The following is a 14,044-nucleotide window of genomic DNA, read 5'->3' as shown; positions in this document are numbered from 1 at the left end:
GTCAGCGGCCCTTCGACCTGTTCAGATTTAAGGCCATCTTCACGACCAGGTTACTTATTTTTACACAGTTGGTGTAGGCTACCTGTAGGTGGGTGCTGTGCTGAAAAAGATAACCTCAGTCAAAAGCAGACCGGGACATGCAATGATAGATGACAGAGAGGGCTCTAAGTAGATAGAAACAGATATGACAGATTGAGGGGATGAGCCATCAAGGGACAGAGATGTCATAATGACAAGAGTCAGGCAAGACACATGAATTCATGCTGCGCTCAAACAGGAAGCGAGTGCAAGATGAGGAAAGTTAGTCCGTTTTTAGTGTTGACACCCGCTGTTTAGCGCGAGTGAAGCTGAGGAGTCTGAACACGATATGTGTGGATGCTGGTGGAAAGAAGGAGGTTGAGAGATCAATCAGAAGAGAGTCAAGCTGCAGGTATGGCCAAGGGCTGTTTGAGCAATAAATGGGAGCGCTGGGTGCTCTCTATGGCAGTTTGATAGCGTTTTGGGTAAACTTGTGATTCCACCGTTTGTAGGAGACAGGACCAGTGAGAGGGACGGACAGCATGGAGTAGGGATTGGGGGTCTTGAACGAGGGAAGAACAGGTAAGGCTGTTCATTAAGTTCAAGTCAATAGTATCAACAAGTTAACAAAGTAGGAAAGCCGTTATGGTGAATCAACGTGCTTGTCTTTGTGTTGGAACAGACTGCTGTTGGAAAAGGTTGTTTTGGAAACAAGGAGGTGTGTGGAGGACTCTTTCACTCAGCGAGTGAGTATTGCAGGAGTGTCTAAAAGCCATGTCAAGCACAATTGACACAATGAACATTCCAGATTACACACCTGACATAAGGCAGCACAATATCTTGCACATTGTGAATTTCTGACTGAAAAGGTTTAAAATAAACTCATTTGCATGTTCTTTTCACAGGCCCCTGAGGAAGAGCTTTTACAGCTCGAAATGCATTGGGCACGGAGGAATTCGGGCACGGAGCGAATTCATCTTTGAAGCATTTAAGATTTTGAGTGTTTCAGCAATTTTGTAAATCTGTAAATTCTCAGACGTTGTTGTTGTTTTTTGAAACCACAATTTAAAAGGCAGTCTTATGCCTCAACTAAAAATATGTTAATATAAGTTTCATGAAAATTGAAAAATATATGTGGAAGACATATGAAAATTGTGTTCATTTATTATTATTTCTTAATGTTGTATAAATGCATGTGATGTTCTAATTTTAGAACCACACCGGCAACGGTGCACGGAGGTTAAGTGTCTTGTTCACTTAAGATAGGAGGTTACTACGCAGGCATGGTAGGGACAAACGTGCTACCTCCGTAGCACACCTGGTTTAAAAACAAAGTAAATTAGTTCAGTTTAATAGGAGAATTAAAATAGGAGTGCTTCTCCAACTTTCGTAGAATTCATTTTGTGAGTCTGGGGGTGCCATGCCTGGCTCAGGGGATTGAATGTGGACTGGAGATGGACGGTGCGTGATGTGGTGACGTCAACGCAAGGAGGAAATGAAAGCGAGGAAAGACTGAAAAGAGGAGGCCTTCTCTCAAGGAAATGAAGGACAGTTAGAAGAGAATTAGAACAAAGCTGGATTCCAGCTACAGTAATTGGAGGTTGGCTAATATCAGCACAAATGTTTAATTTAACAATTATTCGAGAAAAATTAAAAGTTGGAGAATTTACAAAAATGGACAATTACAATGAAACTAAAAGTGTGGAGCAAGCAACCCAGTATACAATGAGCCATGTAGATCAATATTTGGAGTTGATCCAAATGATTTAAACAAGTGTAAAAAAACATGTTCTAAGATTGATTTTGTGAAATTAAGGCATAATTACGGCCATAATTATCAAGATATAGTGAGAAAGCAGGAACGTTTATACATGCTTAAATAAGATGTGTGAAGGGCAAACAATCTAAGGGCATATGTATGAAAGTTTGGTTTTGCGATTCTCAAATAGCGAATTTTAGAGAATCACTATTTGAGAATCGCAAAACGAGATGTATGTAGGATTTGCAAAAAAGTTTGCGAATCCTACATATTCCTTAATTGCGTATCGCAAAGTGTGATTCGCAATTAAGAAAACCCTTCCCATTCATTCCTATGGGCAGACCCAGGGGAATGAATGGGAAGACATTCTCAATTTGAGGATTAGCAATTAGAGAATCGCAAATTGAGTATGCAATTTTAAGGTTGCAAGGGTGTCAAAAGGACACCCTGTTGCACCCCTGAAATAAGTATGGTTGCACATGTGGCACACATACATGCCCTAAGGGCATGTATGTGCACCACATTGCACTTTAAAAAATGCAAATAAATGCATTTTTCAAAGAAAACGCAAATTACCACCAACTTGAAGTTGGTGGTAATTTGCGATTCCTTAAGGCCAAAATGCACTTTTTCTGTGCTTCTTATATTGCATTTAAGTAATCGCAATTTGCGATTCCTTCAATGCAATCACAAAATAGAGAATCGCAAATTTTGCGAATCCTTATTTTGCGAGACAATTTTTCATTAATACTTACCACTAAGCCCAATTGCGATCTCAAACGCCGAAATTCTGTGAATTATGGCATTTGCGATCGCAATTTGGAATGATACATATGGCCACAAGTATACAATGAGCCAAATGAACCAGTTTCAGAGTTGATCCAAATGATTTAAACAAGTGTAAAAAAGTATTTTTCAAGAATTTGAGAAATGAAGGCATACTCACGGCCATAGTCATGAAGATATAGTAAGAAAAATGAATGTCTATACATGCATAAATAAGGTCTTATTCAAGAATATTAAGAAGTTAAGAAATATATATGCAGGGCCCTGCACTTGCTAAATAGATGGGACCAGCAGTATAGCAAGTGTAGGAAAAGTGACAAACCAGCTATAACAGAAAATCATGCCACATAGAGGTGTATATGATTTCTAACAGCAGAGTTTCCCCAAAGAGATCCCGGTCTCATAAAATCTGTGAACTCAGTAATACCTAATAGTTGTATATTGTTGCACCATGATCATGGTTCTAAATCTTCACCCTTTGCTCAGGATGTGGCTTCCAGCATTCCGACTCTGCAACAAAGAGAATCTGGAGCAATTCAGGTCCAGCACACATGCTCCACATATCAGTAATCTTTTGAAAATAGGGGTATGCAGTTCCTCAAGGCAAGCGAAGTGCGAAAGAATCAAGTTCCAGGGAAGGAAATGTATTCTGAACAGGAGCACGGTCCCTCACACACCCAAATGGGTGTCATGCTTCATCATTGGGCTAGCTCCTTGTCGGGCTAGCACTGCAATGCCTGACGGGCACCCACTGGGGGGCTCTTTGCAGGAGATCTTTTACTTAGCCGTCTGGTGAAGTGGGGTGTGGGCTCAAGTTTAAAATGTAGAGTGGTTGCAAAGGGTTGTTTAAAATAGGTATGGTCGGGCATTGCAGCGCTGGCCAGATGTGGAGCCAGCCCAATGACGAAGCATGACACCCATTCAGGTGTGTGAGGGCCCATGCTCCTATTGGATCACACTCCATTCCCTGGAACTTGAATCTTTTACACTTTGCTTGCCGTGAGGAACTGCACACCCCTTTTTTCAAAAGAACACCAACATTTGAGGACAATATAAAGAGTGGAAGGTGGATCAACAAATCCACGACCAAACAGCAATGCCCTAATTGGTTACCACATCTTCAACAAGGAAATGGTGGCAGCCATCTTGGGACTTGGGACTGGGCCGAGTTCCAAGAAAAGCACACAAAAAAAACACAAGGGGGCACGGTAGGAATAACCTGACCCCTAGGGCTGGTGATGGGGTCCTATAGGGACCTGGCCTGGAGCCCAATTTTTATTTTAACAGAGGATCTGTGGCAAAATACAAAAAAAAACATGCATGTCTCCTACACTTGTTGATTTTTTTTTATGACCCCTGGGAGGGCCAGGTTCTCAGTAGAACAATATATAGATTTGGGGGGAAGAGGAGCATGTGAGCATCCCTCCCTGGGCTGATTTTCAGCCCGGGAACTCAATTCCTCAAGGCCCTGCCATAGTCAAAAAGGAGAGGGAGCATGCATACCCCCTCCCCGGGCAGATTTGGCCCCAGTTACCCCGTCCCCTGGAGACTGGCCATTAAACAGCTGCGGTCGGTAGTGGGAGTACCTACAGGGTGGTGACGTGGGAGGTGGAGGGGCAGGGCGAGGGTAGTAATCTATGGATTACGGAGCTTTACAGGTAAGTAAACTTATAAATGAATAAAACGAATTTCGTTGCACGCACTGCATCCCCAAATGCAATGCAGTGCGCGCAATGAAATTCGTTATATTTATTTATATGTTTACTTACCTGTAAAGCTCTGTAGTCCATAGATTACTACCCCCCACAATGCCCCACCCCCTTCCCATGTCACCGCACTGCAGGTACTCCCACCACCGACCGCAGCTGCCATTAAAGTAATGGGGAGGAGGCCTGTGCAGGCCCCCTCTCTGTTCTGATATTGGACCAATCAGCTGGGGCCTGGCCCCAATTACAAAGGGTAGGAGGCCATGCAACCCCCCTCCCTGAGTCATTAATGACCCTAGGGACTCCATCCCCCCGGGGCAGCTCATATGCTAAATGCTGCGGTGCCTACTCACAGGATATAGCAGTTTCCCTGCCCCACTGGCACGGGCAGGTAAACCTGTGCTTGCTCTCACTTGGTAGGAGCAATTTCAATACTCCCGCTAAGCAGGAGCAAACACTAAGTCCGATCATAGTGGAAGAGAGAGGTTGAAAATGCTCCTGCCTGCTGGGAACGGACTTTTCTTCTGTTTCCCTGTCTGCCCAGAAGCGGGAAGGAAAACAGATGAATAAATTAGTCCCTCCCACAGGGAGCAGCTTTTTTAGCTGCTCCCTGCAGGTGGAAGCAATGCCAGCTCCCGCTGGAGGCAGACAGCCAATTGGGGCCATGGTGGCCTTGGTGCTTGCCCCGCAGGCCCAACCATAGTGCAGTGGGAGCCCTGGTTAGGAACCAGGGCAACTACCCTTGGTTGGTCAGGCCCAGGGGGATGAGGTCCCTGGGACCAAAATCTGCCCGTGGAGGGAGGCGGCATAGTTCCCCTCCCCCTTTAGACATTGGCAGGCTCAGGGAGATGGGGTTCATGGGGCCAAAATCAGCCCAGGAGGGGAGCCGAATGCTCCCCCCAACTCCTTTTTTAAAATGCTGGGCCCTGGGGGAAGTGGTCCCCGGGGTCGATATGGGCTAAGACAGGAGGGCTTGGAGCCCCCTTCCGCATGTATATAGGCGCAGAGCCACAGGGGATGGAGTCCCTGGGGTCAAAAATTGACTGGGGAAGGGGGCTGGATGCTCCCCTTCCCCATCGTGTACTTTCACAGGCCCAGGGTGTTCTGGTCTTCGGGGTTGAAATTGGCCCACTAAGGGTGTCACATGCCCCCCTCCTCAACGAAATGTTCCTGGCTCTGGATATGTTATGTTATTTTAATTTATTATGTGCATGAATCTCACCGGGAGGGGTATCTAGGCACGAATACCAGGATTTATTTATTTATTTAATTTATTTGCGAGTTTATATCGCGCTTGAATCGACTCCCGGAGGAGTATCTCTGCGCCCTAAGAACACCACAAGCACAGTCAGAGGGGACACTTGAAAGGATATATTTTTGAAACAGAAAAGTTTTAAGCTGCTTCCTAAACAACAGATGTTCTGAACATTGTCTGAGAGCTAATGGGAGCTTGTTCCATAATGAGGGCCCAACCACAGATAGAGCTTTGCCTCCGTGTCTGGCCTTCTTTGCACGGGGCACACACCGTAAAAACTGGTTGCTGGACCTAAGGGAGCGATTAGGAGAGTAAGGTGTAAGTTTGTTTTTTAAATATGCGGGACCTAATCCGTTTAAGCTCTTTTGAATTAGGCAGCATGTCTTAAACTTAATCCTTTGCTGGACCGACAGCCAATGTAGTTTGTCCAAAAGAGGTTTGGACGCAGATCTAGGAGGGGCGTTCAAGACCAACCGGGCCGCAGTATTCTGTACAACTTGGAGTTTGGCTAATACTCCCTCATTTGCAGATAACAGCAGGCCATTACAGTAATCGATGCGGCTAAGGACAAGAGCCTGTACCAATGTTTTCCTGAAGAAGTCGGGGAGTAAGGGAAACACTTTGCGTAGAAGGCCTATCACGTGGAAACATGAGCCCACAATGTAGTTACTATGCTGCTTCAGTGATAGCTCCTGGTCTAGTCGAACTCCTAAGTTCTTCACGACAGGTTTGGGGCCAGGGACTGGCTCGAGATCTTGTGGCCACCAGTCCGGAGTCCATAGGATTTTGGCCTCCCCGAACAGCATGACTTCGGTCTTCCCTACATTACACTGTAAGCAGTTTGATGACATCCACTGAGCCACAGCCTTCATGCCCTGGGAGAAGGAGGTTTTAACCTCAGTGGTGAGAGATTTGAAGGGAAAAAGGAGCTGTGTTTCATCCGCATATGACACTGGGATGAAACCAAAAGCTCGCATAATTCTGGCCAGGGGTGCCACATAGATGTTATAAAGAGTCGGGCTCAGACAGGAGCCCTGTGGCACCCCCTTAGAAATCTCTACCTCCTCCGAGCGATATGTACCCATGGTGACACATTGGGTGCGGTTGGATAAAAAGCTTCTTAGCCAGGCCAGTGCCTTATTCTCAAGACCGATGTTTGCCAGCCGACCTATCAAGATGTTATGTGACACAGTATCGAAAGCTGCCAACAGGTCTAGCAATATCAGGACAATGGAGTAACCCCTGTCCTGAAACATATGCAGATCGTCCGTAACTGACTGTAGGGTTGACTCTGTACTGTGCTTCGGCCTAAAGCCGGATTGAGAATAATCCAGGCCTCCTGCTTGTTCGATGTAATTAGATAGATGTCGATTCACATGTTTTTCTGTGAGTTTACCCAGGAATGGTAGCAGCGAAATTGGTCTGAGATTGGACAAGTCTGTCCACGGAATTGTAGAGTTTTTCCTAATTGGTCTTACCAGAGCCTTTTTCCACCCCCTGGGGACCTCACCTTCAGTCGAGGAGAGATTTACAAGTCTCTGTATCCCAGGACCTAGTTCTTTGCCAAGCATAGGCATTATTCTCGCTGGGATGGTATCAGCTGGACACCCACTCTTGATCTGAATAGTTAAAGATGCTACCTCTTCTAAAGAGATAGGGGGAAATATGCTGAGGGTATGGGTGGTAGGGTAAGGTTCTTCCTCGACTTGCGGTCGTAATTTATCTCCACTAAAGGACAGATTGGAGCTAATGATTTCTTCATAAATCCCATCTATTTTCTTAGTAAAGAACTGTGAGATTTCATCACACAATTGCTGTGAAGCTAACTCAGAGCTCTCGCAAGCCACAGGTTTAACAAAAGACTGCAGGATTTGGTATAAGGCCCTTGGAGCATTTCCAGCAGCTGTGAGTTGGGACGCAATATGATTCTTGCGCACCGTGCAAATGGCTTTATGGTATATGTGAGGGCTTCCCAGTAATGGTTCTTGTCATCGCCCAAGTGGGAGGATCTCCATTTCTTTTCAAGTTTTCTGGCGACTTGTTTTAGGGACCTTAAATGTTCTGAGAACCAGACTTCCTGCTTGTGTGCTGGGCGAGGTTTGAACAACTTCAAGGGGGCAATAGCATCCACTGCTGTTACAACTGCCCCTTCAAATTTGGTCAGAGCCACCTCAATACCCTCTGTGGGAGTGAAGGTGGGTTCCACAAACCTCTTATTGAAAGCTTCTTGGGTCATTTTATGCCATTGTCTCCGTTTACTAGGCAGGGCCATTGGGCATGAGGGAGGTGTGCTGATGTTAGGAGTATAGAATTCCACAATAAAATGATCGGTCGAGTTTACTTGTGTTGGAGGTAGGCAGTTAATCAAGGGGGAATTAGACAAGATTAGGTCCAATGTATGTCCTGCCTGATGTGTCGGACCACTATTCGCTTGTTTTAGGCCCAATAAGGACAGATCCGTCAGTAAGGACTGTGCCTCTTTGCACTCTTTTAGTTCACTATGAACATTGAAATCCCCCAAAAGTAGAAATCGCTGTCTTTATTCACATAGGGGGCCAATGCTTCCACTAGTGAGATGGAAAAGTTGGCACAAGGCCCAGGAGGGCGATATACCAATGTCCCTTTCCGTCTACCTTTGGGTGCCACGTTCATTTTAAAGATCAGTAGTTCTAGTTCTGGGGTACAGAATTCGTCTAAGATAGAGATATCTATTTCCTGTTTGTGCACAATTGCTATCCCTCCCCCTGTCTTGGTGGGGCGATCTAGTCTGACTATTTTGTACCCAATCGGAATTCCCAAAGTTATGGCAGGGACCGAATGGGGTTTCAGACATGTTTCTGTTAGAAAATATAGATCAGGTTCTGCAGATGAAATGAGTTCCCATACCTCAGTAGAGTGCTTTGATAGCGATCTAATGTTACAAAGCAGGTTCTTGCTCCTCAGTATCACATTAGCGCCCACCCCTATTGTTGGTATTTGATGACGGCCAGCAAGATCAATGTCATCAAATTGAGTCCGAAACTGGGTCTGGCAATGGCGGCAGGAGAAAGGGCCTCCAGACTAGTATCCGCCACCCTTATGCATCCCAACTGAGGGGTAGTTAGTAATCCTAAAAGTACCTGTGAGGTATAATTCAACCGGGTGATGGGACGACATCCTAGGTCAGCAGATGTAAGTGCCATGGCCCCTGGCCCCGTCCGGTCGCGGACGGGCGCAAACGGGCTTCTCTTTGGCTTGTCTTAGGCGCGTCCTTAGGCGCTCCCCTGCGCGCAACCGCTGCGCGCTTAAAGCGACGAGGGGGCTAAATATACCTTTGAGCTGGAGAGCTAGAGCGCTAACCGCTCGAGTTGCTGGGAGTGTCTGGCTCTTCCTGTCCCGCCCTCCGCTCTACGGTATTGGCTATTGAGTCGGACCGGGGCGGGCAGGCTGGAATACCGAGCACAGACCTTCAGGAGTTCGAGTGAGCCCCAATGCCCCTAGCAGCACCGGGAATGAGCGTGGTTAGACACTAAGTGAGTGACTTTTCAAATTAGTAATCAATTTTAAGTTTCAGCAGATAAAAATTTCAGCTTGCAAACAATTAAAACAATTCAGCGCAGAGTCTTGCGCTCTGAAAGTGCTTACTGGCGCCAAGCGGAGTCGGGGAGACTCTGCCGCCGCCTTGCCTTAACGCAATCAGCCGGTAGCTCCTCGCTGCCTAAAAAGCTCTTTGAGCTGGAGAGCTAGAGCGCTAACCGCTCGAGTTGCTGGGAGTGTCTGGCTCTTCCTGTCCCGCCCTCCGCTTTACGGTGTTGGCTACCGAGTCGGACCGGGGCGGGCAGGCTGGAATACCGAGCACAGACCTTCAGGAGTTCGAGTGAGCCCCAATGCCTCTAGCAGCCCCGGGAATAAGCGTGGGTAGACAATAAGTGAGTGACTTTTAAAATTAGTAATCAATTTTAAGTTTCAGCAGATAAAAATTTCAGCTTGCAAACAATTAAAACAATTCAGTGCAGAGTCTTGCGCTCTAAAAGTGCTTACTGGCGCCAAGCGGAGTCGGGGAGACTCTGCCACCGTCGTCCCTTACCGCAATCATTCGGTAGCTCCTCACTGCCTAAATAGCCCTTTGAGCTGGAGAGCTAGAGCGCTAACCGCTCAAGTTGCTGGGAGTGTCTGGCTCTTCCTGTCCCGCCCTCCGCTCTACGGTATTGGCTACCGAGTCGGACCGGGGCGGGCAGGCTGGAATACCGAGCACAGACCTTCAGGAGTTTGAGTGAGCCCCAATGCCCCTAGCAGCACCGGGAATGAGCGTGGGTAGACAATAAGTGAGTGACTTTTAAAATTAGTAATCAATTTTAAGTTTCAGCGGATAAAAATTTCAGCTTGCAAACAATTAAAACAATTCAGTGCAGAGTCTTGCGCTCTGAAAGTGCTTACTGGCGCCAAGCGGAGTCGGGGAGACTCTGCCACCGTCGTCCCTTACCGCCAGGCACAAAGTAATACTGTTAGAATACCTTAGTCTTAAACAATTTCTTGAACTGGAGATGATCCTCACAGATTTGCATTTGAAGATCCAACTTATTCCAATAAAAAGGGGCAAAGAAAGAAAATGACCTGCCCCATGACCGTGACTTTCTGAACCTAGGGATAGCAAGCAGAGCTTTGTCGCAAGATCTTCAAAGTCTTGTGGGGAGTAGCAAGTAAGCTTTGAAGATAAATAAGTAGGTCCTTTACTAAATAGAGCTTTGTGAGTTAAACAGCAAATCTTAAAGATAATTCGGTCTCTCACCTGTAATCAATGTAAAGCATGTAATAGAGGGGAGAATGCAGCTCCAGAAGGGAGGTTGCAGATGAGATGGGCAGTGGTGTTCTGTTCCACCTGAAGTTTAGATAGCAACATCTCATTAGCTGAGGCCAAGAGTGCATTACCATATTCCAGAAGACTGATAACCAACGTCGGGACTAAATTTTTCCGTGCTGTAGATTGTAGCAAAGGAAAGGCTCTTCTCAACAAATGCATTATGTGGAAGCACAAGGCTGTGATGGGCAGAACTTGTTCTTTCGTTGTAAGAGATCGATCCATCCGGACTCCCACATTTTTAAATACTAGTTTAGCTGAAGGGGCCATACGAAGTTCTGAGGGCCACCAATTAGGCTTCTAAAGTTGTTGGTGTTCCCAAACAGCATAATCCGTCATCCAGGTAGCAATTGCCTTCATCCATGCCGAAAAAGATTATTTAGTTTTAACCAGATTTTTGTCTAGGAAGAATAGTAGCTGTGTATCGTCCTTGTATGATATAATATCAAAGGTTATGACAATTTTGGAAAGGGGACAACACAAATGTTAGAAAGTGTAGGGCTGAGGGATGAGCCCTGTGGTACCCCTCTGTCCAGAGTTATGGTACGAGACTTATAAGGACCCAGAATAACCATTTGGATCCTGTTGGAAAGGAAATCAGAAAGCCATTGGAATGCTGTTCCATGAATACCAATCTCTTTCAGCCTACCAAGTAGAGAGGAGTTGGCCTAATGGCTAGGGTGGTAGACATCAAATCTGGGAAACCTGGTTTGAGTTTCGGCAATAACACTGAACAGCCTGTGATTCTGGGCGAATCACTTAATCTCCCCATGCCTAACAAAAATGAATGTGTCCTCATGTAACGCAACTGGTGCTATGTAAAGCGCTCTGATACCCGATACCTTCTGGTCAAGTTCGTGCTAAATAAAACTCCGTAAAAAAAAGTATTCTGGGATGGGATACAATATCAAATGCTGCGGACAAGTCCAGCAGCTCCAGCATTTATGGTATATTAGCATTGAGAGAGCTTCTGATGTGTTCAGTGACCGCTACCAGGGGTGTCTCTGTGCTGTGTGATGGTCTGAAGCCGGACTGTGATGAATCCAAGAATATATTGGCCTCCAGATATTCTATAAGTTGTTTAGTTATATCTTTCTCAAATATCTTCCCCAGTAAAGGGAGCAGTGAGATGGGTCGACAGTTGGCAAGATTGTTCAGTGCCAAGTTGACCTTTTTTGTAATGGGTCTGACCTGAGCCACCTTCCAGGCCATTGGAATTTTACCTGTATAGATAGATAAATTACATGGGGAACAGCTTGAGGGGGCAAGCTCATATGAGAGGTCTGCCATGGTTCTAGGGGTATGACATCTAAGGGAGAGCTTGACTTAACTGAGACAAGACATTTCTGAAGTATCTGTGATGCAAATAATCCAAATTTGCCGAGGCTGGTAGCACAGTTTGGTGGAAGTGCACAAAAATCGAGCTCCTCACAGGCATGACCAAGAGGGCTGGAGAAATTCTGAGAAATCATTTTGATTCTGTCTTCAAAGTAGTTAGCTAAGGCATTACAAAGTGAAGCAATTATTTCTTTAAAGCATGCATCCAGATTTATAAAAGTATTAAGCACTGTAAAGAGGGCTTTGGGGGATTTTTTAGCCTCCGCGATTTGGTTTGTTATAAGCAGTTTACAGGCTTTCTAGTTGTTTGGATGGTACATGTTTAAGGATAGTCTATAAGTGTCCTTGTCTGTTAGAAGAGAATCTGATTCCACCATATTTCTAATTTCTTACAAGATGGCTTTCTCTATTTTTAGCTCTGTCGAGTGCAGAGGCACGTGGATCTATGTAGCAGATTGTCATAAGGTTTGAGTGGGGCTATTTGATCAAAAGCAGAATTCAGAGCTCTATTGTAGTCAGAAAGTGCTTGTTCTATGTCTAGATCATGGGTACTCACAAACTTTCTCTCGGGGCCCAAATTTACAGTGTGGTTTGTGTCCGAGGGCCGCACCAGTGGGGGTGGGGTCAGTGGGGCAGGGGGTGGGGCTAGAGCAACAAAACAAACTGTGACCATGAGGTTGAACAGAGGTCCCTGCAGCGGTCTCCTTCGTCCACTGAGCCACCAGACCCGGCATACACACATCCCTCTCTCTCTCCCTCTATCTCCCTCTCTCTCCCTCTCTCCCTCCATCTCTCCCGATGTCTCCCTCTGTCTCACTCAGACTGTCTCACTCCCTCTCTCTCCCTCCCTCTCCCTCTCTCCCTGACTCCCTCTGTCTGACTCACTCTGACTGTCCCACTCCCTCTCTCTCTCTGTCTCTCTGTCTCCCTCTCTCTCCTTCCCTCTCCCTCTCTGTCTCCCTCACTCTGTCTCCCTCACTCTGTCTCCCTCCTCACTCTGTCACCCTCCTCACTCTGTCGCCCTCCTCACTCTGTTGCCCTCCCCCCTGCCTCCTCCCTCCCTCTGTCTGTCACCCTCCCCCTCCCTCCTCTCTCCCTCTGTCTGTCACCATCTGTCTCCCTCCCTCTCCCTTTCTCTGTTTCCCTCCCTCTCCCTCTCTTTGTCTCCCTCCCTCTCCCTTTTTCTGTCTCCCTCCCTCTCCCTCTCTTTGCCTCACTCTTTCTCCCTTCCTTTCCCACCCTCCCTCGCTCTCCCTCCGTCTGCCTCCCTCTCCCTCCCTCCCTCCCTCCCTCCCTCGCTCTCCCCTCTCTCTGCCTCCCTTTCCCTACCTCCCTCGCTCTCGCTTGCTCTCCCTCCCTTTCCTTCACTCTCTCCCCCTTTCCCTCCCTCCCTCCCTCGCTCTCCCTCTGTCTGCCTCCCTTTCCCTCCCTCCCTCGTTCTCCCTCTGTCTGCCTCCCTCTCCCTCCCTCCCTCCCTCCCTCCCTCGCTCTCCCCTCTCTCTGCCTCCCTTTCCCTCCCTCCCTCGCTCTCGCTTGCTCTCCCTCCCTTTCCTTCACTCTCTCCCCCTTTCCCTCCCTCCCTCCCTCGCTCTCCCTCTGTCTGCCTCCCTTTCCCTCCCTCCCTCGTTCTCCCTCTGTCTGCCTCCCTTTCCCTCCCTCCCTCCCTCGCTCTCCCTCCGTCTCCCTCCTTTTCTCTCCCTTGCTCTCCCTCCCCTTCCCTTTCCCTCCCTCCCTCGCTCTCCCTCTGTCTCCCTCCCTTTCCCTCCCTCCCTCGCTCTCCCTCTCTCTGCCTCCCTTTCCCTCCCTCCCTCCATTGTTCTCCCTCCCTTTCCCTCCCTCTGTTTCCCTCACCCCCTCGTTCTGCCTCCCGTTCTATCCCTCCCTCGCTCTCCCTCTCCCTGCCTCTCTTTCCCTCCCTCCCTCGCTCTCCCTCCCTCTCCCTCCCTTTCCCTCCCTCCCTCGCTCTCCCTTTCTCTGCCTCCCTTTCCCTCCCTCCCTCCCTCTCCTTGCTCTCCCTCCCTTTCCCTCCCTCCTTCCCTCACTCTCCCTCCCTTCCCGTCTCTCCCTCGCTCTCCCTCCCTCCCTCGCTCTCCCTCTGTCTGCCTCCCTTTCCCTCCCTTGCTCTCCCTCTGTCTGCCTCCCTTTCCCTCCCTCCCTCGCTCTCCCTTCCTTTCCCTCCCTCCCTCGCTCTCCCTCTGTAAGCCTCCCTTTCCCTCCCTCCCTCGCTCTCCCTCTCTCTGCCTCCCTTTCCCTCCCTCCCTCGATCTCCCTCTGTCTGCGTCCCTTTCCCTCCCTCCCTCGCTCTCCCTCCCTTTCCCTCCCCGTCGCTCTCCCTCCCTTACCCT

The 14,044-nt window shown here is 47.8% G+C and overlaps 1 protein-coding gene across 1 annotated transcript in view; it reads left to right on the top strand.

The window, feature by feature from the left end:
* The first annotated feature begins 298 nt into the window (after positions 1–298).
* LOC144820228 (uncharacterized) overlaps positions 299–14,044 on the top strand; it is a 98,036-nt gene continuing 84,290 nt past the window's right edge. The window contains exons 1-3 of the mRNA XM_078677830.1: positions 299–430; positions 531–600; positions 701–764. Coding sequence (XP_078533956.1) covers positions 376–430; positions 531–600; positions 701–764 — 189 coding nt within the window. The 5' untranslated portion in view covers positions 299–375. The remainder of the gene's footprint in view (positions 431–530; positions 601–700; positions 765–14,044) is intronic.

This window comes from Lissotriton helveticus, chromosome 2_1 (assembly GCF_964261635.1).
Source record: "Lissotriton helveticus chromosome 2_1, aLisHel1.1, whole genome shotgun sequence".
Classification (NCBI taxonomy): domain Eukaryota; kingdom Metazoa; phylum Chordata; class Amphibia; order Caudata; family Salamandridae; genus Lissotriton; species Lissotriton helveticus.
The sequence above is the reverse complement of the archived record's forward strand: the minus strand, read 5'-3'. Positions and strand labels throughout refer to the sequence as shown.